The 24,839-nt window shown below is 48.0% G+C and overlaps 1 protein-coding gene across 34 annotated transcripts in view; it reads left to right on the top strand.

The window, feature by feature from the left end:
- Positions 1 to 24,474, top strand: part of BAG6 (BAG cochaperone 6) — a 50,610-nt gene extending 26,136 nt beyond the window's left edge. For all 34 annotated transcript variants that reach the window (XM_087954272.1, XM_087954287.1, XM_087954277.1 and 31 more), the window contains 14 exons: positions 1,923 to 2,035; positions 2,788 to 2,872; positions 4,496 to 4,842; positions 5,817 to 6,153; positions 8,532 to 8,701; positions 8,802 to 8,855; positions 11,671 to 11,773; positions 12,614 to 12,738; positions 15,201 to 15,347; positions 15,811 to 15,870; positions 17,547 to 17,690; positions 19,647 to 19,754; positions 23,485 to 23,631; positions 24,161 to 24,474. In XM_087954272.1, coding sequence (XP_087810398.1) covers positions 1,923 to 2,035; positions 2,788 to 2,872; positions 4,496 to 4,842; positions 5,817 to 6,153; positions 8,532 to 8,701; positions 8,802 to 8,855; positions 11,671 to 11,773; positions 12,614 to 12,738; positions 15,201 to 15,347; positions 15,811 to 15,870; positions 17,547 to 17,690; positions 19,647 to 19,754; positions 23,485 to 23,631; positions 24,161 to 24,259 — 2,039 coding nt within the window. In that variant the 3' untranslated portion in view covers positions 24,260 to 24,474. The remainder of the gene's footprint in view (positions 1 to 1,922; positions 2,036 to 2,787; positions 2,873 to 4,495; positions 4,843 to 5,816; positions 6,154 to 8,531; positions 8,702 to 8,801; positions 8,856 to 11,670; positions 11,774 to 12,613; positions 12,739 to 15,200; positions 15,348 to 15,810; positions 15,871 to 17,546; positions 17,691 to 19,646; positions 19,755 to 23,484; positions 23,632 to 24,160) is intronic.
- Positions 24,475 to 24,839: the final 365 nt, after the last annotated feature.

Here is a 24,839-nt window from a genome sequence, read left to right as displayed (position 1 = left end):
GCCAAGAAGCACATAGATAAGGTAACAATGGTGGGATTCAAATAAGTTAACCAGTTTTCCCAGGGTCAGGATGGCTATCGTGGAAGGCCTGGCCAGTCCTCCAGCTATGCTGCACACGTAGGACGAGCCTCCTGTGACGGCCAACCTGACTCTGGGTGAACCGGTTGTTAAATTACACACACACACACACACACACACACACACTGCTATCAAAGTGGATGCTGGGTGCTGCAGTGCAATGGAGAAACAGGCAATGGAGTGGCCAGCACAAAGTGGGGGAGGAGGAGGAGCAGGGAGAAGAAAGAGGGAAAGTAGCCTTCACCTTCCCTTGCTCTGGCCGCTCCGTTGTACGTTTCTCCGTTGCAGCGCAATGGCCAGGATCCACTTTGATAGCCAGGGAGATGGGGGTAATTTAACAAGCAGTTCACTCGAACCAGTGCGAACCGGCTGAATCCTACCACTCAGGGTTGCCATCTGGCCGTTTTTCTGCCCAAATTTGAGAAATCTGGCTGTATAGAAATCTGTTTGGCCGTGAAAAAAAATCATGTCTCCGGCCAAATATATTTGGCCGGAAATTTGGCCGTATGAAAGTTTCTTGGCCGTGAAATCGAAATTTTGGCCGAATACCGGTTTTCAATACAATATATATATATAATAGCTATTTTTGTGTCGTTTTATTTAGTGATTATATTTTTTCAATCGGGGGGTGGGGGTGGATCCTCCTAATAACCCTCATGCTCTAGCTCCCCCCTCCTCAGGATCGCTGCATTTGGCCCTGAGCTTTCCAAACGGTAGTAGCGGTTATTTGAAGTGAGCTGCCTAGCCTGGATGTGAGTAAAGAAACGCAGAAATTCCCATGATGTCACGTCACGCTGTCGAATAAAGACTATTTTTTATGATTTGATGATTTAAAAACAGTTAAAAAACAAAAAACAATATATCCTCATGTTATATTGCATAAAAAAATTTGGCCGTGAGAGAAAATAATTTGGCCGAATTTAGCCGTATTTTGACTTGAGTTCGGCCGCAGAGCCAAGCTGCGATCTTGGAAATCCTGCTACCACTGGGTAGGATTGACTTCACAAGAGTTCATTGAGTGACAGTTCAAAATTACAACACCGCTGGGGGAAAAAAAAAGTGACTTACGACCGTTATTCCTACTTCCAAGCATTGCAGCCTCCCCCTGGTCACGTGATCCAAATTCGGATGCTTGGCAAACTGACTCGTATTTATGACCGTTGCAGTGTCCCCGGGGTGTTGTGATCCATGGGGAAGCCAGATTCTCTTCGCAACCTGGTGACTTAACAACTGCAGCAATTCACTTTAACAGCTGTGGCAAGAAAGGTCGTAACCAAGGGCAAAACTCACTTGACAACTGTCTCGCTTAGCGACAGAAATTTTGGACTTGATTGAGGACTGCTTGTAGTGAGGGGGGTATTCTTCCTGGAATGGGGAACAGGGAGGAGTTGCCGGGTCCCCGAGAGCTTAAGCCTCCATCTTGCGGTGCCAAGACCCTGATCCTAATACAGGTAGTGTTCCACTTATGACCACAATTGAGCCCAAAATTTCTGTTGTTAAGCAAGAGGTTTGTTAAATGAGTTTTGCCCCATTTTGCAACCTTCCTTACCTCTGTTAAGTGAATCCCTGCAGTTGATAAGTTACTAGCCCGGTTGTTAAGTGAATCTGGCCTCCCCATTTGGCTTTGCTTGTCTGAAAGTTGCAAAAGGGGATCACGTGACCTCGGAACACAGCGGCGGTCATAAGTATGAACCAGATGCCAAGTGTCTGAATTTGGATCGCATGATCACGGGGAATGCTGCAAAGGTCGCAACTGTTAAGATGATCGTAAGTCACTTTTGTAACTTTGAACGGTCACCAAATGAACCATCTTATATCACGTTCTTTCTCTTTTTGTGTTCTAGGCCAGCAGGTCCCCAGCTTCCCGTCAGCCCCGGCCCGCGTAGTGATTGCCAGGCCTTCCCCTCCTTCTGTGCGGCCCACCCACGTGGGGCCTCCCCCGGCAGCAGGACAAGGGGTGAGGAAATGAGGGTTGGGAGATCTAGGAGGGCAATGGAGTTTTTCTCTGCATTGCTTTCCGCCTCTTGCAATAAACGTGTGATGACCCAGGGCGTGGCACAAAGGCAACACAGTCAGATAATCAGTAGGAGTCCCTTTATTAGCTCCAACTTTGCCCCCAATGTCCTGGTTATCTTCTGGCTGGAGAAAAAACTCACAGGAACAGCCTTAGGTTGCAGAGAATCAAGTCCAAAACGTGGTCAACAAAAACTGTATCCATAAATCCAATCAAGCCAAACTGAGGTAATTTAATCCGGCAGGGCAGGAGCAAGAATTCCAGTCGTGAAAGCACAGCAATAACTTAACATGGTTGAGAGGACGCCAGGAACACACATAACCACAGTCAACACAAGATAAAACTCATGTTTGCTCGCAGCAGCTGCCGCACTCAGCCTGCATCTCTTTTAAACTCTCTTCCCAGCTGCAGCTAATGAAGGGAATCAGGGCCCTTTCCTCCCCCATAAGCCATGCAACCCACGTTGCTCTCTTCGTTCCTCCCTGCATGCCCTAGGGTGAAGAGGGGGTGGGCCTGGGTCTTCCTCTGAACTCCCTCTCCCTTATTCTACCTCTTCCCTGCTCTGCCCAGCCAGACTTTGCCCTTCCCCGGTTTCCTCCACAGCCAAGGGAGCCACACTCCCACTCCCTGCCAGCTGTCCTCCTCGGATTCAGACTCCGACAGGGGCATGACAAAACGGCCTTCTTCCCACGCAGGGCCCAGGCATGGGCGGCAATGCTTCCTTGGCCCAGATGATCAGCGGATTGGTGGGACAGCTTCTCATGCAGCCCGTGATAGTGGGTAAGTCACTGCGGAGTGGGGACTCGGGAGGTTGAGATGCAGGAGTGGGTTTATTTAAAACTTATTTTCAAAAAAAGGAGGGAAGGGAGGGTAGCAATACGGGTATTCCTCAACTTAAAAACCACAACAGAGGCCAAAATTGCTGTTGCTGAGTAAGTTTTGCCCCATTTTTACGGCTTTCCTTTCCACAGCTGTTAAGTGAATCACTGCAGTTCTTAAGTTACAAAACGGTTGTTAAATGACTCTAGCATCCCCACTGACTTTGGTGGTCAGGAGGTCACAAAAGGGGATCATGGGATCCAGGACACGGCAACTGTCGTAAATATGAGTCAGTTGCCAAGCGTCTGGATTTTGATCCACGCCGTCCTGGGGTTACTGCGATGGTTGTAAGTGTAAACAAACGGTCATCAGTTCCTTTTTTTTTTCCCGGTGTTGTAATTTTGAACGATCACTAAGTGAACCGTCATAAGTTGAAGGCCACCTGGGTCAGAGCCGAAAATGGGTGGCTTTTTCTTGGCCTAGAAATTTACTCTGAATGGGGGGGAACATTGAGAATTGGGGAAAAGAACAGGAAGTTGTAGGGTTCATATCTGAACTAGTGGTTGTGTTGTGGTTTGCCGGAAGCCGGTGCAGCTGGCAGCAGAATTGGGCACTGAGGAAGAAAGGGAACCAGTCAGGGAGACTGGAAAGGACTTGGACGAGGGTCCTGCGTCTGATCCAGGGACGGGGCCAGGACCATCTGGGAGCGGGGTGCTGCCTTCGGAGCCTTTGGAGTCTGGCAACAGCAAAGCAGAGGACCCAGGGGAGCCTGTTCCCAGTGCGCGTGTGCGCAGAGCTGCTGGAAGGCAAGAGCAACTGAAACAGAAGGGGCGACTCGGGAATAAGGCTGGGAGCTGATTGCCCCTCCCATAAGGGATAAAAGTCAGACCTCAATGACGAAATCTTTGCAGGAAGCAAAGTAGTTCGATAGATTCTGAGTCCTCCTTGAAGCTCTGTGTACTCTGGTTGGTTTTTTTCTGGTACTTCGGTGGGTTTCTGTTTTAATTAATTGCCGACTTCTGTTTTGGGCAATATTCCACAGCACTGAAAGGTGTGTGCTTATCTTGGGGAACTGTTTATAATTAGTTTTGGCTGGGAATGTAAGTAATTCCCAGCGTTCCAATAAAATAGGTTGTGCTTTTAAAACAAGTCTGATATTAATTATGTTTGATGAAGCCTGGGTCAGAACAGGTTGATTGTCTTCCTTGGAAAGGGAAGGGAATTGACAACAAAGTCACCTAGGAGTCGTAGTGGCCCAGTGGTCAGAATGTAGTATTGCAGGCTAATTCTGCCCACTGCCAGAAGTTCAGTCCTGACCGGCTCAAGGTTGACTCCGCCTTCCATCCTTCCAAAGGTGGGTAAAACGAGGACCCAAATATTTGGGAGCAAATATGCGGACTGTCTCAATCGCTTAGAGAGGGCTGTAAAAGCACTGAAGCGGCATATAAGGCATAAGTGCGATTGCTAAGCGCTATTGCTAGGGTTAAGCGAGGGATTTTGGAAAGTGCGATGGCGGACCGGGCGTCAATCCGCCATCACCTTCTCTTGCTTGATGCAGCGGGCCCTTCTCTCTTGCCTTTGCAGCTCAGGGCGGCGGGACTTCCTCGTCGACTTCTTCCTCCGCCAGCAGCCAAGCGACGTTCAGCACCAGCACCTCTGCCTCCCCTCCCACAGCCTCAGCCAGCGCTGGCACCACCAACACGGCCACGACGGCTGCAGGGGGCAGTTCAGCTGGGGCCCCGGGAGGTCCCATCCCTTCGGGCCAGAGTCCTGCAGCCGCCACCGAACTCCAGTTCTCTCAACTGCTGGGGAACATCCTGGGGGCAGCGGGCTCCAGCATGGCCGGGGTGGCCGGGATGGGGTCTCCCACCATCACGGTGGCTATGCCCGGCGTGCCTGCTTTCCTGCAAGGCATGACAGACTTCCTTCAGGTGAGTTTCCTCCCCTCCCCCCCCTCCCCTCCCCGCCTCTCTTTCTCTTTCCTTCCCTTCCTCCTCTCCTCTCCCTCTTCCCTTCCCTTCCCCTCCCCCTCTTCCTTTCCCTTCCCTTCCCTTCTTTCTCTCCTCTCCCCTTTCCCTCTCTCCCTTCCCTTCCCTTCCCTTCTTTCTCTCCTCTCCTCTCTCTCTCTCCTCTTCCTTCTCCTTTTCCTCTCCTTTCTCTCTCCCTCCTTTCTCTCCTTTCCCTTCCCTCCCCTCTCCTTCCCCTCTTTCTCCCCCTCCCTCCCTTCTTTCTCTCTCCTCTCTCCCCTCTTCCCTCCTTCCCCTCTTCTCCCCTTCCTCTTTCCTCTCTCCCTTCCCTCCCTCTCCTTTCTCTCCCTCCCTCCTTCCTCTCTCTCTTCCTCTTCCTCCCTCTCCCCTCCCTCTCTTTCTCTCTCCCCCTCCCTTCTTCCTCTCTCCTCTCTCCCCTCCCTTCCCTCTTTCTCCCCCCTTCTCCCTCTCTCTCTCCTCCCTTCCCTCTTTCTCTCCTCCTCCCTTCTCTCTCTCTCCCTCCCCTCTCTCCTCCTCCCTCCTCTCACTTTCTCTCCTGTCTTTCATTCACTCTGTCCCTGAACCAGGACTAAGCCACAATGCCCCTGCATTTGGCATCCCAAATCTGTTTGTGTGTGTGTGTGTGTGTCGGTTCCGTTTTCCTGTCTTCAAATCATGATTGGTCTGGAGATGCTGGGCCTGAATCCCAGCTTTAGGAGAGAAATCCCTCCATGGGTGTCCCATCCTTGGTTGGATCCTTCGCAATCTGAATGCCAAATTTCTCCCGATCCCCACCTGCCTTTCAAGGCTCCTTCCTCGTTCGGCCTCTCCTCTCCTTTGGAACTGAAAGAAGCCGGGGCCTTGAGACCTTCCAAAATCCTTCGCGCTCTTTCCGAGCATCTCTTTTTTTCCTCCTTTTTTTCCCCCCTCCCTCCCAGGCGACACAGATGGGGGGAGGCCCCCCAAACCCTCCTGAGCAGATGGCCCCTCCTCCGCAGCCGGCCGCCTCTCCTTCGCCCCCTCCCCCCTCGGCCCCACAAGGAGGACCGGAGGGTTTCTCGGCCGGCCTGGGCAGCGGTGGCCACGGCGGCCGTGGGGGCGCCTCAGCGGACGCTTTGCCTCCCGAGTTCTTCACCAGCGTGGTCCAGGGGGTGCTGTCCTCGATGATGGGCTCCCTCAGCGCCCAGCAGGGCAGCATGGAGAGCATCGCCGACTTCATTCAGCGCCTCAGCGGCACCAGCAACATCTTTGAGCCGGGCACGGAAGGCGCGCTGGGTAAGGCCTATGTACGCGGCTGCTCCAGCAGTTGGGGGGGGTGGAGTGATCAAGCCGGGAGAAAAAGTGACTTCCGGTCCTAAGGAGTCGCCAGCCTTTTTTGAATCCCGTAAGACAGGTTGTCGTCGACTTAACAATGGTTCATTTAGTGACTGCTCAAAGTTACAGCAGCACTGAGAAAAAGCGACCGGCCGCCATTTTGAGCTTGGCGGGCATTCCCATTTTGGTCAGGTGCTCAAAATTGGCAACTGCCTCACATTTACGATGGTTGAAGTGTCCCAGGGTCCCATGATTCCCCTCTTGAGACCTTTAGTCAGCAAACCAGATTCGTTTAGCAACCACCTAATTAACTTAACAACGGCCATGATTCGCTTAACGACGGTGGCAAGAGAGGTCTGTAAAATGGGAGTAAAACTCACTTAACCGATGTCTCCCTTAGCAGCATCCACTTTGGGCTCAATTGTGGTCCTACGTCGAAGACTACCTGTCCTTGCCTTCTTAATTCCTCATACCTTAATGGGTCTTTCACTGAAAGGATTTTTTTTTAAAGAGAGGTTTGTTGTCATGTAACGGAGGCAGATTTCCCAATTTGGAAACGGATCCTTTTCTTTCTTTGTGATTCTGTGATTTTATTCCAGCGTAGGAAAACGGGCTGATTTTATTTTGTGGTGGCCCAATTGCCACTTCTACTTAAATCAAACCAATCTTTAGTACTGTCAAAGGCCAGCATCAGGAGGATAGGTACAAGAAAATTTAAAAGCAGGAAAAAAAAAAATGACATAAAAAGCTAAAATAATGTAAAAGTCTAAAGGAAAAAAAAAAAAAGGATAAAAACAATAAATGGACATTTTTTTTCTCTGCATTATTTTCTGCTTTTGAAATCCTTCCACCCGGCCCTCCCTACGCTGGTCTTATGTCAGTAATAAAGGTTGATTTGGTTTGATTTGCCACTTGTACTCAAATGCAGGCCCTTTTGTGGTGATGGGACTTGCTGTATTCTTTGTTCTCTTTCTCCTCCGTGGCCTCATTCTCAAAACCACGTTGAGCAGGCAAAAAAGAAAAAGGAGGAAATGGTTTATTTTTGAATATTCGGAGACTTTGGTTTGCTCCAATGTAAGGTATGTTTTGTATTGCAGATGAGGAGTTAATGGGTAGGGTTAATTTTTATCCACCAAAATCTCATTGGAGGCTGGCATGGAATTAAAAAAATAGTCTCGTTTTAGCTACTTGTTGTCTTCACTGGCTCTTCCAGAGATTCCCCTGTTGCTTTTCCTTGTGGGGATGTTCCTTGGACGGAAAAGTCCTTCTTTCCTTTGCCCAATTAAATTCTCTGTGCTCCTGCTGTTAAGTCTTCCAGCAGTCAATTAATCAGAATACAACTGGAAAAGGGACCTTGGAGGTCTTCTAGTCCAACCCCCTGCTCAAGCAGGAGACCCTATACCGTTTCAGACAATCTCTTTTTAAAAACTACAGTGATGAAGCATCAACGACTTCTAAAGGCAAAGCTGTGCCACTGGTTAATTCTCCTCACTGATAGGAAATTTCTCCTTAGTTTTTGGTTGCTTCTCTCCTTGATTAGTTTCCATCCATTGTTTCTTGTCTTGCCCTCTGGTGCTTTGGAGAATAAGTTGACCCCCCTCCTCTTCTTCGTGGCAGACCCTCAAATACTGGAATTCTACTATCGTGTCACCCCCCCCAGTCCTTCTTTTCACTAGATTAGACAAACCCAAATCCTGCAACTGTTCTTCATATGTTTTAGTCTCCAGGCCTTTCAATCATCTTAGTTGCTCTTCTTGGCACATTTCCCCCCCCAAAGTCGCAACATCTTTTTGGTAAGTTGGTGACCCAAACTGGATGTGATATTCCAAGCGTGGTTTTACTAAGGCTTTATAAAACAGTCATGATCCCACAGTGGGGATGCGAGGGGACCGGGTGGCTCAGTGGCTAAGACGCTGAGCTTGTCGATCAGAAAGGTCGGCAGTTTGACGGTTCGAATCTCTAGCACCACGTAACGGGACTGAGCTCCCGTTCCTTGTCCCAGCTCCTGCCAACCTAGCAGTTCGAAAGTATGTTTAAAAAAAATGCAAGTAGAAAAATAGGGACCACTTTGGTGGGAAGGGAACAGCGTCCCATGCGCCTTCGCTGTTTTGTCATGCCGGCCACATGACCACGGAGACGTCTTCGGACAGCGCTGGCTGTTTTCGGCTTTGTAACAGAGATGAGCACCGCCCCCTAGAGCCGGAAACGACTAGCGCGTATGTGCAAAGGGAACGTTTACCTTTACCTAATGGTCCCGCTCGTCTGGACCAGGACTTTGAGGGGCTGGTGAGTCTCTCCCCCCACCCCTCTTTATTTTTTCGCTCCTCTTCCTTTTGCAGGCTTCTTTGGAGACCTGCTGTCTTTGATCTGCCAGAACTTCTCCATGGTTGACATGGTGATGCTGCTTCACGGCCAGTTCCAGCCCCTGCAGCGGATTCAGCCCCAGCTCAGCCGCTTCTTCCGGGAAGAGTACCTGCACGGCCAGGAGCCCACCGACCGCAACGTCCGGGTGAGATGAGCTTCTCTTCCGTCTCCGGATGTTCCTTCTCCGCCTTTTAACCTGCTGCTCGGGTTAACGATTTGCCTTCTCTTTTTGGGGTTTCTTTCAGATGGCCACCTACAGTTTGATTAATGGCTTGGAGGAATACGTCCGGGAGAGTTTTGTAAGTTTTGATTCCACTTTTGTTTCCTCCGCTTTGATGGCGCTGGGCGGTTTGGGCTGGGAAAGGAGAACCACAACCAGCCACTCAGCTTGGGGAGGTGAAGGTGTCACTGCCACTTAGTCAAGTCAGTTTTTGCTAAGAGTGAAAAGATCAGAGCAGGTTAAAAACTGTCACGCAATATCTAGTTAAAATTTCTGTAATAAAATAATAAATAACAGATGTAATCTATATTAAAATCACAAGTTGGCACCCAGTTTGTAAGTTACACACCAACAAAACCCAGCATGGCCTAACTAAAATATAAAGCCAGTCCTTAAACTGTGAGGCCAGTGGGTTTAGATCACGGGTGGGCAATTAATTTTCCCCAGGGGAGCACATGAGAAAGTGACATTGTTGTGGAGGGCCCACTGTTGCAGTTGCTCCACCCCCTGGCACTGTGTTGTGGTTAGCTGGCAGCAGGTGCGGATGGCTGAGGAGAGCAAGGACTCAGATGAGGGGCCAGGACCATTAGGGAGTGAACTGCTGCCCTCAGAGATTGTGGGGGCTGGCAGCAGCGATGAGGTTCCCGAGGAGCCTGTGCCAATTGCGCATGTGCGCAGGATTGCTCGTAGGAAAGAGCAGCTACAATAGCACGGGCGACTCGGGAGTAAGGCTGCAAGGGAATGGCCCCTCCTTCAAGAAGATAAAAGGCAGCTGTGAAACGAACGTACTTTGCAGAAGGCAAAGACGTTTTGAAACCCCAGCCCTGGACATTCCAGACATTCCAGTATCCTGAGTTTGTATTTGAATTATTTTTGTTATCTTTTGTTGTCTCGCACAGTTTGGCAAAGCTTGTGCTTATCGCAAATTATTTCTCGTGCAAAGGTTTCTGTTCTGTTATGTTTTGGCAGTCTCGCAGAGTTTGGCAACTGCTGTGCGCTCTGCTCCTTGTTGCCACTGCCCACATCTGCTGAGTTTCCGCCCTGACCTCTGGGACTGTTGGGCATTTTTGGATGTAGAACCGTCATCTTTTCCATAGAATCCTTTGACCTACAACTGGTCACTGAGCACTAGCATTGGAAGCCTCATAGACATTCCAGTATCCTGAGTTTGTATTTGAAGATTTTTGTATTGCAAATTATTTCTCGTCTGTTATCTTTTGGCAGTCTCGCAGAGTTTGGCAAAGCTAGTGCTTATCACAGCTAATTATTTGCAACCTTCTCTGAGCGGCTTACAATGTCAGCTTATTGCCTCCAACAATCCGTGTTCTCATTTTACCCATCTCGAAAGGGTGGAAGGCTAGAACTCCAGAATGTAGGCAAAGTTAACCCTGCAATGCTGCATTCTAACCACCACGGCTCTTAATAGCAATAGCCCTTAGACTTCTATACTGCTTCACAGGGCTTTACCGCTCTTTTTAAGCGGTTTTACAGAGTCGGCCTATTGCCCCCATACAATCCGGGTTCTCATTTTACCCACCTTGGAAAAATGGAAGGCCGAGTCAACCTTGAGCTGATCAGGATTGAACTCCTGGCAGTGGGCAGAGTTAGCCTGCAATACTGCATTCTAACCCACTGTGCCGCCACGTCACTTAGCAACCATTCAAAGCTAGGTGACTGACCTGAAAAAAAGGAATTATGACCCGGATTAAAAGTCCTGGCAGTCGGGCCCTCTCCGTGGTCACCTGACTGAACTTCGCGCACTGAGAAACATTGACAGCCATTTGCAGTGTCCCAGACTGTCTCTTTATGACGGTTTTGCGGAAAATGGGCGCTTTCAGTTTTTAGCAAAAAGCATGTCAGTAACCAACCATTGGTTCACTTAACAACCGTGCCATGTGTTTGATGACACTCACTTCAGACCGGTGCTAAGTGAACCACCAGTCTTAAGTGAATCTTGTCATCAAAGTCACGCTAAGTGAATTTTACAGAAAGGTGGTAAAATTGGGTGTGCCATGTGATCGGCCAGACATAACGACCATAACGGGCAGGTTTCATTACGGTTGTATGTCAAGGACTAGCTATAACCATGGTCACACCAGTATGCTCTTTCTGTCAGGGCTCCAACAAATCCACCCCCATTCAAATCAGAAGTCTCTAGCAGCATCTAGAAAAAAAGATTTATTAGGAATGGCCATGTTGGCGTTAGCTGGGTGCAGCCGACGCTAAAATACACCATTAATTTCCCCCTTGACCCTGGTCTTCCCCCCCCAACCCCGTGGATGTATATTCTCCAATGGGACACATCCATAGCCTAGAGTCATCAGTCATGCTCTCCAGTAATATTCTTGCACGCTGACCGCTTTGGGCTGCCAAGGTGATTATCTAACAGGGTCCCCAATCCGGATGTCGGAACAGCTACGGCTGTTTACTCGTGGCTTCGGGGGAGCAAAAGCCAGGCCTCAAGATCTAAGGCATTTAAGGAATGCACTGCTTTCCTCCACTCCCTTTCTACTGGCAACTAAAAAGGCCAAAGGAGTATTTATTTATTTATTTAGTTGACACTTTCCTTTATTCTTTGAAAGCAGAAATCGGCTTTTTTTTTTCATTTGGAAAAGAAAAAAGTGCTATTCAATGCACACCCACCCACCATCCCCACTTAACTCTGTACACCTGGCCAGCTCTGCAATGCGGCGGGTCAGAAATCCCCTATAGATGAAATTTGCCCTCATTTTTCAGATATGCTGTGTTGTTTTTTGCAAAGCCCCCAAAAAAAAAAAAAACAAAAACAAACAAACAAAAAAAAACCAGTCGCTATACTCTATATCTGTGAAGGCTCCTAAACCTGCACCCAGAACTTGCTCTTGGTCTGTTACCTGTTTTTCCCCCCCCCTTAGGCCTCGGTTCAAGTCCAAGATGGAGTTGACATCACCCGGACCAATCTGGAGTTCCTTCAGGAGCAGTTCAACCGAATCGCCACACATATCTTGCACTGCACCGGTAGGAAGACGTCCAGAGGGGAAGGACACTTTCCCGGAAGAGAGAACCATTTATTTATTTATTTATTTGATTCGTCAGTCGCTTACAAGATAATAGATATAAGCATAAACATGAGTAAGAATACAGGAAATAGGTACGAATAAATGGGGACAATAGGACAGGCACAATGGTGCACTTAATGCACGCCCCTTATAGATCTCTTAGGAATGGGGTGAGGTCAATAGTGGTTAGTTTGAGGTTAAAGGAGTGGAGGTTAGAGGATGTAACAACAGAGTCAGGAAGTGCATTCCAGGCATTGACCCCTCTGTTGCTGAAGTCGTACTTTCTGCAATCGAGTTTGAAGCGGTTTAGATTGAGTTTCTATCTATTGTGGGCTCTTGTATTGTTGTGGTTGAAGCTGAAGTAGTCATTGACTGGTAGGACATTGTAGCAGATAATTTTGTGTGCTACGCTTAAATGTAACTGTAAGCGGCGTAGTTCAAGGTTGTCCAAGCCCAAAATCTCAAGCCTGGTGATATAGGGTATTCTGTTGCGAGCAGAGGAGTGTAGTACTCCAGAAATACTTCTGGACTCGCTTGATTGTATTCATGTCTAATATGCAGTGCGGATTCCAGACTGATGAGCTGTATTCGAGTATTGGTCTGGCAAAAGTTTTGTATGCTCTAGTTAGCAATTCGATATTTCCAGAGGAGAAGCTTCGTAAGATTTGATTTACAACTCGTAATGCCCTTTTTGGCAATGCTGTTACGGTGAGCTCTAGTGCTTAGGTCTTTTGATATGAGAACTCCAAGGTCCTTGAATTCGCTTTTCTAAATTACGTTTGCAACTTTTTGGTTCTAGATCACACTTTTGGCTACCGACTACTTGAGCTGTGTAACCAGGGTCTCTTTGAGTGCTTGGCGCTGAACCTTTACTGCTTGCGAGGGGAGCAGACGGCTCTCACCACAGTCATCAACGACCGCATTGTGAGTGTCAAGACAGATCAAGCAATTGGAGAGCCTCTTCAATCCATCAACTAAGACAGGGGTCTCCAGCCTCGGCAATTTTAAGACGTGTGGCCTTCAACTCCCAGAATTCCTCAGCCAGCGAAGCTTCAAACTCTGGGAGTTGAAATCCATAAGAGTTAAAGTTGCCAAGGTTGGAGACCCCTGAACTAAGACGATTAAAGGCTCTGGAGACTGAAAACATATGAAGAACGATTGCAGGCACTGGAATTTGGCTAGTCCAGAGAAAAACTAAATATGTGCCGGTTTGCCAAGCATCCAACCATGGGGGATACTGCAAAGGTTGTAAGCGTGGAAAACGGTCATAAGTCACTTTTTCCAGTGGCGGTGTAACTTGCAGTGTTCCAGTATTTGAGAGGTAGCCACAAAGAGGAAGGAATCCATTTATTTTCCAAAGCACCAGAGGGGCAGGACAAGAAACAATGGAGGGAAACTAATCAAAGAAAGAAACAAAATGGAATTAAGGAGAAAATTCCAAAAAGTGAGGACAATTAACCAGCGGAACAGCTTTGCCTTCAGAAGTCGTGGGTGCTCCCATCACTGGAGGCTTTTAAGAAGAGACCTGGCTGAAATGATATAGGGCCATGTTGGTAAACCTATGCCACCCTTGCTGGAAGTGGCATGCAGAGTTATTTCCCCGGGCACGCGAGAGGTCATCTGGAAGACCCCCACTGCGCATATGCGTGCCGTCGCCCGACAGCTGATTGTTGGGTATCTGGCGCACATGCGCAGGGGGCAGGGGGGAGTGCGCAGGAGACAAGCATGCTCAGGGATGCACTGCACACGAGGGAATCACATGCGCATGCACAAAGATGCGCAGTGCGTGAGGGGGGAATCGTGCATGCGCAGGGGGTGTGGGGTGGCCCCCATCACACATTGCCTTCTGGGTGCTGGCATGCGAGCGAGTGCAATTATCAGCATGGGAGCCAAAAAAAGGTTAGCCACCACTGGTATAGAGTCTCCTGCTTGAACGAGGATGGACTAGAAGACCTCCAAGGTCCCTTCCAGTTCTACTCTGATTGATTGAAGATCTGAGAAGTTTTGTGTGTCATATGTGTTATGATACGTACAGAATAACCCTTGAGTAACAAGGATATGTGCATGGAAACCTTTATGAGAATAGTTATGAATAATTATCCAGCCACACTCAGATACACTAAATTGAGTTAAAGTTTACTTGAAGAAATAGCACAGTCTAATATATAGGTCCAGGTCATATACATTTTACAGTCCAAAGAATATCCAATTACAAAGTCTTCTTACCGGTTGCCTTAGTCATTTACAGTAAACAAAAATATCAAAGTATAAGTACAGCATAAATACAACAGATAGCAACAGAATGTCAGAGAGAGCAAGCCATGATCTCTATAGCTCCCTCTTATGGTAATTTGCAATATAATCAACCAATCGGAATATAGCATAAATCAATACAGTGATTTTGTCTTAAAGCTACAAACATACATTGTTGGTTTATATATTGCCAACCCAACTAATCGGTGGACAGATTCCTAACAATATGGAGACGGAGTTGCTACCTATCTCTATTACGGAGCGTGCAGGCAAGAGGAGGAGAGGATCACACGCTATGATGCTTGGCCAGAATGATGATCCATCACTTCTAAAGGCTACCGGTGGTCCTTGACTTACAGCTGTTCGTTTAGTGACCTGAGAGTTACAACAGCACTGAAAAAAGCGACTTATGACCGTTTTTCACATGACCGTTGCAGCATCCCCATGGTCATGTGATCAAAATTCGGATGCTTGGCAACTGGCTCTTATTTATGACGGTTGCAGGGTCCCCAGGTGACGTGATCCCCTTTTGCAACCTCCTGACAAGCAAAGTGAATGGGAAAGCCAGATTCACTTAACAACCGTGGTCGTAACTTAATAACTGCAGTGATTCACTTAATTAACTGGCAAGAAAGGTCATAAAACGGGGCAAAATTCACTTAACCCAATACCTCACTTAGCAACAGAAATGTTGGGCTCAAGTGTGGCCGTAAGTCAAGAAGGAATACCTGTATATCCCAGTCACCAGTACAGGTAGTCACTTGATGATTGTTCAATAGCAATAGTCATTAGACTTCTATACTGCTTCACAGTGCTTCTGCAAGGCCTCTCTAAGCGGTTTTACAGAGTCAGCCTATTGTCCTCCAACAATCCGGGTCCTCCTTTGACCCACTTTGGAAGGATGGAAGGCTGAGTCCACCTTGAGCCTGGGTGGGATTCGAACTGCCAAATTGCAGGCAGCCGGCAGTCAGCAGAAGTAGCCTGCAGTACTGCACTCTAACCATCGCACCACCATGGCTCAGTGTTTCCGTTCAAAGTACAACTGTTGAAAGTTACAATAAACTTGAGATAAATTTTTTTTTACAGCCTCTCCCTCTCCCCCTGTTTCTCTCTTTTCCTCCTCCTCTCCCCAGAGGCGGATGTCGGCAGACATGAACCCGTCCTTGGTGAGCTGGCTCACCACCATGATGAGCATGCGCCTGCAAGTGATCCTGGAGCACATGCCAGTCACAGAGGAACAGATCTTGCAATATGTCCGCAGGGTGGGCGACCTCCCCCAGGTAAGACATAAGGGACAGGGTGAGAAATCCATGAGACGAAGGAGCAGGGAAAGTCAATTCCTAGAGCATCCGGGGACTGGCAGCCATGGCCAAAGCAAGGCCTGTCTTTTAGCCGGCAGGGGTAAGGCTCGGGGCACAGAGGTGACTACATGGACAAGTCCTTCCGTAATCTTTGCCCTGGAATTGGCCTAAGAACTTCAATTATGCTCGTCGAAGTGGATGGCAGTGCTTCATTTTGGTGGAGGTTGGAGTGTGGAGTCTTCCTGGAGACTATTCACTGTTTCCAGGATGGCCCTGCAGACCAGAGTTTTGATACCCCTGTCCTATAGCATAGTAGTGCTTTGCCTCATTAAGAAGCTGGCTGTGAGCAGAGCAGGGTCCAGAAGAGGAAGATGGCAGGGAAGGGCCCAGAAGGCACTGCGGGGGCTTTGATCCTTTTTTTTTCTTCCTTGCACCTTCTCAGCCTGCTCCCGAAGAGCCCATGGATGTCCAGATTGCAGAACAGGCTCCAGAGACCGTGCAGGTATGGACTGGGAGGGGCTTATTTAGCACACTTCCGGCCAGTCTGTGCGACAGATGTGTCTTGCACAGGCGTGAGATCATCGTAGAACTTGGAGGGCATAGGTAATGATTAGCATCTGTTGAGACCTTCAGGTTGTTTTTTTTTTTTTCAAATGTGGAGTGCATTACGATCGGGGATCCTTATTGTGAGGTGCTGCTTCTACAGTGCAGATGGTAGAATGAGGTTTACTCAGCTGGAACATTTACCATGAGGGCTGTGATGACCCGGGACGTGGCACAAAGGCAACACAGTCAGATAATCAACAGGAGTCCCTTTATGAGCTCCAACTTTCCCCCCAATGTCCTGGTTATCTTCTGGCTGGAGAAAAACTCTCCCAGGAACTGCAGAGAATCAAGTCCAAAACGTGGTCAACGAAAACTGTAACTATAAGTCCAATCAAGGCAAAATGAAGTAATTAGTCTGGCAGGGCAGGAGCAAGAATTTCAGAGGTGAAGGCACGGCAATAACTCAACACAGTTGGCAATGCAAATAAGCAAAGTCAACACAAGATAAACTCACGTTTGCTCCCAGCAACTGTCTCACTCAGCATGCATCTCTTTTAAACTCTCTTCCCAGCTGCAGCTAATGGAGGGAATCAGGTCCCTTTCCTCCCCCGTAAGCCATGCAACCTACATTGCTCTCCTCTCCGTTCCTCCCTACGTGCCCTAGGATGAAGATGGGGGTGGGCCTGGGTCTTCCTCTGAACTCCCTCTCCCTCGTTCTACCTCTTCCCTGCCCAGCCGGACTTTGCCCTTCCCCAGTTTCCTCCACAGCCAACGGAGCCACTCTCCCACTCCCTGTCAGCTCTTCGTCTTCCTCCTCGGGATTCAGACTCCGACAGGGGCATGACAAGGGCTGGGTAGCACAAGCAAATGACAGCCAAGGACTTAAAAGCCAGTCACCCACATGCCCCAATCAAACCCCAAACAAGCATTTAAAAACCCACATACCGCAGGCACCATATAAACACCACCCATAGAACAGCACGCACTCTGCCAGAGAGACGTTCCCTGAAGATGGGCTCCAGCCAGTGGAGGGCTGCAATCGGTTTAACAACAGTTCCGTGCATGCGCGCAGCGTTCAAAAACTGTCCATTTTAAGCTTAAAAACTTAACTTCTATGCCAGCGCTGGTGAGTAAAACAGCTGAGGGGCAGGACAATCCACTGTGCAACGGCGCTGAACAAGTGGGACTTGCAACCAGCCCTTGGAGTCCCGGTCATCGCACTTCCTGCAAAGTCAGTGAAGAAACCAGCAGAGAAAATTGCAAACCCCTCCGGCTTCTTCACTCCTGTGCACTGGTGCCTGGCCTCCTGCTGCACAATCTATATATCTCCTGGTTGTGTGACATTGTGCTTTACAGTCAAATTGTGTAGCCATTGGCAATCACGGTCCCCATCGCTAAGGACTAACCATATGGGGGCCTAGGTCCTTCTAATGGATAATTAGCACCTTGAATTGCACCCAGAAAACCCACCATCAGGCAATGCAGCTTATGAAAACTAAGGTACCTCAACTGCCCCTGCCACTGTATTCTGGGGCAGCTGCAGCTCCTGAATAGACTTCAAGGCAAGCCCCAAGTAGACCGTGTTGCAACGTCTCAGTCTGGCTCTTCAGCGCATCCCTTGCTCTTTTGCAGCGAGAGACGGCAGCCTCCCCGGCCCCAGCCACGACAGCAGAGGAAGCCATGCCCCAGCAGCGAGGGGAGCCGGAACGTGAAGAATTGCAGCAGGGGGAGCCCCCTGCCCCCGATGTGGAACCCTGGGCCGCTGCTGTGCCCCCTGTGAGTTTCCTTGGATGGCAAAAGGGGCACGGGAGGGAGGGAGGACTCGATCTAGCGCAGAGCACATTGCCGGGGGGGTGGGGGGATTCTTCGTGCTCTCTGAGCTTGCTTGTTTTCTTGCAGATATTTCATTACCTAAACTAGGGGACAGAGCTGGAGTGGCGCAGTGGTTAAAATGCCGTGTTGCAGGCTAATTCTGCCGATTGCCAGCAGTTCGGCAATTCGAGTCTCATCAGGCTCAAGGTTGACTCAGCCTTCCATCCTTCCAAGGTTGATAAAATGGAGGACCAAGATTGTTGGGGGCAAGAGGCTGACTCTGTAAACTGCTTAGAGCAGAGGTCCCCAACCTTTCTAGCTTGGTGGCTGGCTTGGTGGCGGGCGGGGGGGCAGGGCATGTGAGTTGCAACTGCACACCTTCCTGCATGCAGCTCCATTTGTGCGAGCAGCACACACACCGTCCATTGACACTTAAGCCTGGATTCCCCAACGGGTGTTAAGGAAAACAAACTAAAACAGAACGTGCAGCGAAGTCAGATAGGAAGACAGGTAAATGTGTGAGATAAGTTTTCTAGTTAACATGCAGTAAAAATACAGATACACTTGTGCTATCAAAAATATTGTTTATTCCATTTAAGAATTATAGCATAGTCAAATGTAACGGTCCATTAGTCATATATCAATTTCAGTCAAGTCTTGTCGGGGATACTCTATTTGCAAAGTCCGTGTTGAATAGCCAATGTCAGTACACTTACAATAAATCAGTCCAATCTTTATCTTCTCTCCGTTGAGAAAAATCAACACTCCTTTTTCTCTCCCCGTTCCAGCAAGAACGCAGTCATCAATCCATCCAGTAATTAGGGATCAGTAAGCCAGAGAGAGCGAGCTGCAATTGCCTCGCTTCTTATATAGTGCTTTTACAACCACACCCTTAATTACATTCTTGCTGTTAAAGTTACACACACTTTAACCAACAAACCATGATACCTTATTTATTATTTTTACCCAAACCAGTTAGGGTAAACAATGTTATCCCTAACAGACACAAAGGATGTTCCCATGCGAGCACTCATGTGCGAAGCTCCACTCGTGTGAGCGAAGGGCACTTGTGCTTGCATATGAAGCTCCACTCCATTTCTCCCAGGGCCCAATTTTAAATAGGGCCTATCAGTGGGCTGAGGCCTGGGGACTTGGGACTCCTGGCTTAAGAAAAGGCAAAGTGAATTGATATATACTGTGTTTCCCCCCAAATTAAGAACTGGTCTTACATTTTTTTGCCTCCAAAAAGGGCACCAGGTCTTATTTTTAGGGGAAGTATTACCCACTTACCTTAGGACCACCACAGCCAGACCAGCTGTAATACCACTGCTCAACTTCTGTGGCCATTTGTGGCCGGACGCCATGTAGCTCATTGTGCCGTTGCCGCCGCTAATGGCAGGTCACGTGCCATGTTACGCCATTGTGTGCAAGCGGTCGCAGAAGAAGTCAGGCAGTAGCGCGGCAAGTGTTGGCATGTGGGAGGCCTGGCTATGCCGGTCCTAAGGTAAGCAGGTGCAGGGGGCAAGGTCCACCCCACTACCCCAGCCCTAGCCTCATTTTTATGCCTGTGCCTCGCCTCACCTCGTACAACTAGATGGTGGGACGGAACGGGTGGTGTTTTAACTAGGGCTTATTTTTGGGATAGGCACACGGAAAAAATCAAGCTAGGACTTATTTGCGGGATGGGTCGTATTTGTGGGGAAACACGGTATGTTTAAGTGCTGCTGCTAACATCGCTGAGCTGCTACCACTGATGATGCTGCCCAGTTTGGGTAACGAAATGTCCGTAAGAAAAGCCAGCCAGCTCAGAGAGCACCAAGTTCCACCCTCAGGTACAAATATTCTCCTGGATTGGTGCATTGTGGGAGATGCTAACCAGTTCCCGGAATCTTTGCTCTCCCCCCACTTCTCCTCCGCCAGGAGTGGGTGCCCATCATCCGGGAGGACATCCAGAGCCAGCGCAAGCTCAAGCAACAGCCGCCCCTCAGTGATGCTTACCTGAGCGGCATGCCAGCTAAGCGGCGCAAGGTGAGACCAGGCCCCCCTCTTGCAGGGTGGACAAAGGATACTCGTTTGCCTGGAGTGTTAAAAAAAAAATGGAGGGTTTTAAGAAGAGATCGGACAACGATTTGTCTCAAAACGACTTACGACTATTTTTTCAGACGGACGACCGTTGCAGCCTCCCTACAGTCACGGGATCAAAATTCAGATGCTTGGCAACTGACTCGTATTTAGGACGGTTTGCAGTGTCCCGGGGTGGTGGTGGTGGTGGTCACGTCATCACCTTTTGCGACCTGACCAGTCAATGGTGAAGGCGGATTCACTGAACAACGGTGTCGCTAACTTTTAACAACCGCAGTGATTCGCTTACCCACTGTAGCAAGAAAGGTTGTAAAATGGAACCAAACTCATTGAACCAAAATGTCTCACAACAGAAATTGGGGGCTCAGTTGTGGTTGTAAGTCAAGGACGGGTAGGATTCTACCGCTTCGGACCGGTTCTATAGATCTGGTGGTTATGATTCTGTGCCGTTTGGTGAACTGGCAAATTGTGCCTCCGGCTGGCCCCGCCCCTCCCCTCCCAGTCAGTCCTTATCGCACATGCATGACGTTGCTGACTGCGTTCTCCCCCACCCAGGTATTTCTTAAGGTATTTCCCCCCCCTCCCGCTCCTGATGATCAGCTGTACCGGAATTCCCCTCACTGCCTTACTGCTTTGCCCAGGGGGCTTCCTTGAGGCCCAGGAAGGGGCGCGCAGGAGGGGGGGTGCTGCAAAAAAGAAAAGAAGAAGCTATGCCCACCCAGTCACATGGTTTCGCCCACCTAGCCACGCTCACAGAACCGGTTGTTTAAAAAATCTGAATCCCACCCCGGTCAAGGACTTACCTGTATAGAGTTTCCTGCTGGAGCAGGCCGTTGGCCTAGGAGACCTACAGAGTCCCTTCCGCCTTTGCTACATGGTAATGGCCGAAATTGTGGAAACCTTTTGGGGAAAAAAAAAGTGCATGTCTAATAACCCCACTTTTTTTGGAGTAGTACCATCAAATTGTATATCAACGGAAAGATGTAATTTAATCAAGAATGCAACCCAATCAAGTTTGTTCAATTATCTGTCCTCTGTGAAAAGGTATAAGGTCGGAAGCGACCCAGCGATAAGAAGCAATCCTTCAATCTTGGTTTCACATTAGAACAGCCGCAGAACTAAAAGACTCCATGGGAAAACATTGTAAGGCCCTAATTCATGCTAAAGGTTACCCAACTAAATATTAACTGACACTGATAATTTTTGTATATCTCATTTTTTTTCCCCACATGTTCCACTTCTTTATAACTGCTATTCTAATGGCAAATCCTTCATAAAACTTATTGTATCACATTCTTGATTAAATTGTCTTTCCATTGATATATCATTTTATGGTACTACTCCTCTCAACCCCCCCCCAAAAAAAAGAGTGATTTAGCCATCAAACCTCAACACTTTTCCCACCCCCAAAAGGTTTCCACAATTTTGGCCACTACTGTAGGTAGTCCTCAACTTAGGACCACAAGGGAGCCCAAAACCTATGTTGTTAAGTGAGAAATTTGTTAACTTGAGTTTGGCCCCAGTTTACGATTTTTGTCACGCTTGTTAACCGAATCACTGCAGTTAGTCACATGATGGTTAAGAGCACCTGGCTTCCCCATTGCTGGTTAGAAGGTCGCAAAAGGGGATCACGTGACCCCAGGACACTGCAAACGTCATAAATGTGAGTGTCAGGGCTCCAACAAATCCACCCTCATTCAAATCAAAAGTTTTTAGCCGCATCTCAGAGAAAAGTAAATTGGTTTACTAGAAGTTGCCATGTTGGGGTGTGGCTGGGTGCAGCCGATACTAAATCGCACCATACATTTCCCCCTTGACCCTGGCCTTTCCCCCACCCCCTGGGTGTGACTTCTCCAATGGGACACATCCATCTCCCAAGAGTCCTCCATCATGCTCTCCAGTAGCCTTCTTATGCTCCAACAACTCAGGGCTGCCGGGGTGATTATCTAGGCATTTAAAGAATGTCTTGTTTTCCCCCACTCCCTTTTCTTGGCAGCTAAAAAGACCAAAGGAGTATCTTTTTAGTTGACAGTCAGTAAGTGGTCAAGCACCTGACGTGACCATCGGGGATGCTGCAATGGTCATAAGTGTGAATAATGATCTTAAGTCACTTTTTTTTCAATGCTGTTGTAACGTCAAGCTGTCACTAAGTGAACTGTTGTAAGCTGAGGACTTGCCTGTATTCTGTTTTCTGTCCGTCTCCTGCTAGCTCGAGGTGTCCTAGTTTGATTCTTGGGCCTCTTGCAAGTTTTTTTTATAATGCTGGATTTGTCAGGAAGGGGAGGAAGGGAGGGAGGGAGAATCCCACATTTTGCTGGCTGAGGCCTTCCAGATTGTGGCAGGTTTCCGTGGGTCAATGGGTGCTGGGCCTCTCAGGCCTTCCCCCCACCCACTCCCCAAAGCTAGGTTTGGGGGGTCATTGAGTGAGGCAGCCATATGAGTGTCTTGTTTAAATGACCACAGCAACTTATGACTAGAAGTCCAGGCTCAGTTGCGATGGTAAACTGAGGATGCAGAAATGTAATGCAAAAATTAAAATATCCTGGCGGCCAAGAATGTATCTCGTAGCATAATCACGTAATAACGAACGGGTGTGCTTTTTGTGTATATGTGTGTGGTTTGTATTACAGTTGCATTTATGAAGGTTTTAGAAAGATTTCAGTTTCAGTATGGTGGTTTTCTGGTGCTCATTAAAAACATTCAGGCCTTTCCAGTTTGTTGAAAGCATTGAGTTCTGAGTGATCCTCCCCATCCATCATCCATCCATCCATCTATCATCTACTACCTACCTAACTAACTATATCTATCCATCATCTATCATTTACCAATCCATCCAACTCTCTCTCTCTCTCTCTCATCTATATCTATTATCTGTCTGTCTTTCTATCCATGTCTGTCTGTCTGTCTGTCTATCTATCTATCTATCTATCTATCTATCTATCTATCTATCATCTATCTTCCTATCATCTATCTATCTATCTTTCTATCTTTCTATCTGTATCTATCATCTATCTATCTATCTATCTATCTATCTATCTATCTATCTATCTATCTATCTATCTATCTATCTATCTATCTTCCTATCATCTATCTATCTATCTATCATCTATCTATCTATCTATCTTCCTATCATCTATCTATCTATCTATCATCTATCTATCTATCTATCTATCTATCTATCTATCTATCTATCTATCTTTCTATCTGTATCTATCTATCTATCTATCTATCTATCTATCTATCTATCTATCTATCTATCTATCTATCTATCTATCTATCTATCTATCTATCTATCATCTATCTTTCTATCTGTATCTACCTATCTATCTATCTATCATCTATCTATCTATCATCTATCTATCTATCTATCTATCTATCTATCTATCTATCTATCTATCATCTATCTATCTATCTATCTATCTATCTATCATCTATCTATCTATCTATCTATCTATCTATCTATCTATCTATCTAACTAACTAACTAACTAACTAACTAACTAACTAACTAACTATCTCTATCATCTACCTACCTATCTCCATCCATCCATCATCTATCATTTACCAATCTGTCTGTCTTATCATCTCTCTCATCTATATCTCTCATCTCTCTCTCTCTCTCTTCTATCTATATTTGGATGATGCTTACAGGATATTTAAAAAAAAACATTTTGCAGACAATGCAGGGTGATGGACCCCCGTTGCTCCTGTCAGAGGCCGTCAACAAAGCTGCGAGAGTGGTCGGAGTAAAACCTTTGACGAGCGCCGAGAGCTTGAACCGAGACCTTGCTGATCCAGCACTGCAAGATGGCTACCAGCAGCAGGTGGGTTGGGTTCCTTGGCTGTGGGGCAGAGGGTGCAATGGAAAGTACCGGAGGTGCTTTTTTAACAGGAACTGGTAATTGCTCTGAAGAGCTGTGGGGGTGGCACAGTGATTAGAATGCAGTATTGGCAGGCTGACTCTGCTCGCTGCCAGGAGTTCGATCCTGACTGGCTCAAGGTTGACTCAGCCTTCCATCCTTCCGAGGTGGGTAAAATGAGGGCCCAGATTGTTGGGGCTAATAGGCTGAGTCTGTAAACCGCTTAGAGAGGGCTGGAAAGCACTGCGAAGCGGTATAGCAGTCTTAAGTCAACATCATCATCTTCATTTAGCGACCCCATAATCCCTTAAGGGGGTGGAATCTGGGCAACTGAATGGAGCTAGCAAGAGTGTTTACTGGCCGGATGCCCTTCCTGTCGCCAGCACGGAGTTTTGTTCAGCAGATGTATTCTCAGTGTGCCCAGAGAGAGATATATTTTTGAAGTGCTATTGCTAATTGATGCACTTGCTTTCTTCCCGCCCTTTTTTTCCAGTTGAAATCCGATCTGCAGGAGAGACTTCAGGCCGATCCCAGTTTCACTCCTCAGCGCTTTCCCAGTGCCCAGCAGGCCTTCGTGGCTGAAGACTCCTAAAAGAGGCTGGCCGGAAGCGCCTGAGCCCGAGGCCGGTTCCTCAAGGCCGGCTTCACTGTCCACATGCGCGTGATGCAGACACCCCACTCCTTTCTCAGGCCAAATATTTAAATTCCATTTATTTTCCCCCATGGTTGCAGTGACTTTCCCCCCCTCCCCCCGTGGAGTGTCCAAGCCGCTGCCAAAATCAATAAAGATAACCCGTATGTCCAGGATCCAGTTGTGTCTCTTTTTTCTCCCTGCCCGCCCACACTTAACAATCTATTGTGGACTTCATACTTCGTAGCACCTTTAATTACCTTGAGTTATTTTGGCCAAGCAGATTTTCTTATTTCTGGTTCACACAGCCTTTTCTTGGCAAAGCTTTAAAAAGAAGCACAGTGGGCTTTGGCTTTAGTTTAGTGTCGCGATGGTGAACCTATGGCACGCGTGCCACAGGTGGCACTCAGAGCCGTTCGTGTTGGCACACAAGCAAACTTACCTCACTGCACCTGTGTGCGCCTCACATCTGATTTTTGGCAGGTTTGAGGCCTTTTTCGGCCTCCCAAAGGCTTTGAGGAAGGCTTCTGCAGGCTTCTAC

The sequence above is a fragment of the Notechis scutatus genome, chromosome 2 (assembly GCF_049901735.1).
Source record: "Notechis scutatus isolate UNSWTSFEM ecotype Mainland chromosome 2, rNotScu1.2, whole genome shotgun sequence".
Taxonomy (NCBI): Eukaryota; Metazoa; Chordata; class Lepidosauria; order Squamata; family Elapidae; genus Notechis; species Notechis scutatus.
Note: the sequence above shows the minus strand (reverse complement) of the source record. Positions and strands in the feature narration are given on the sequence as shown.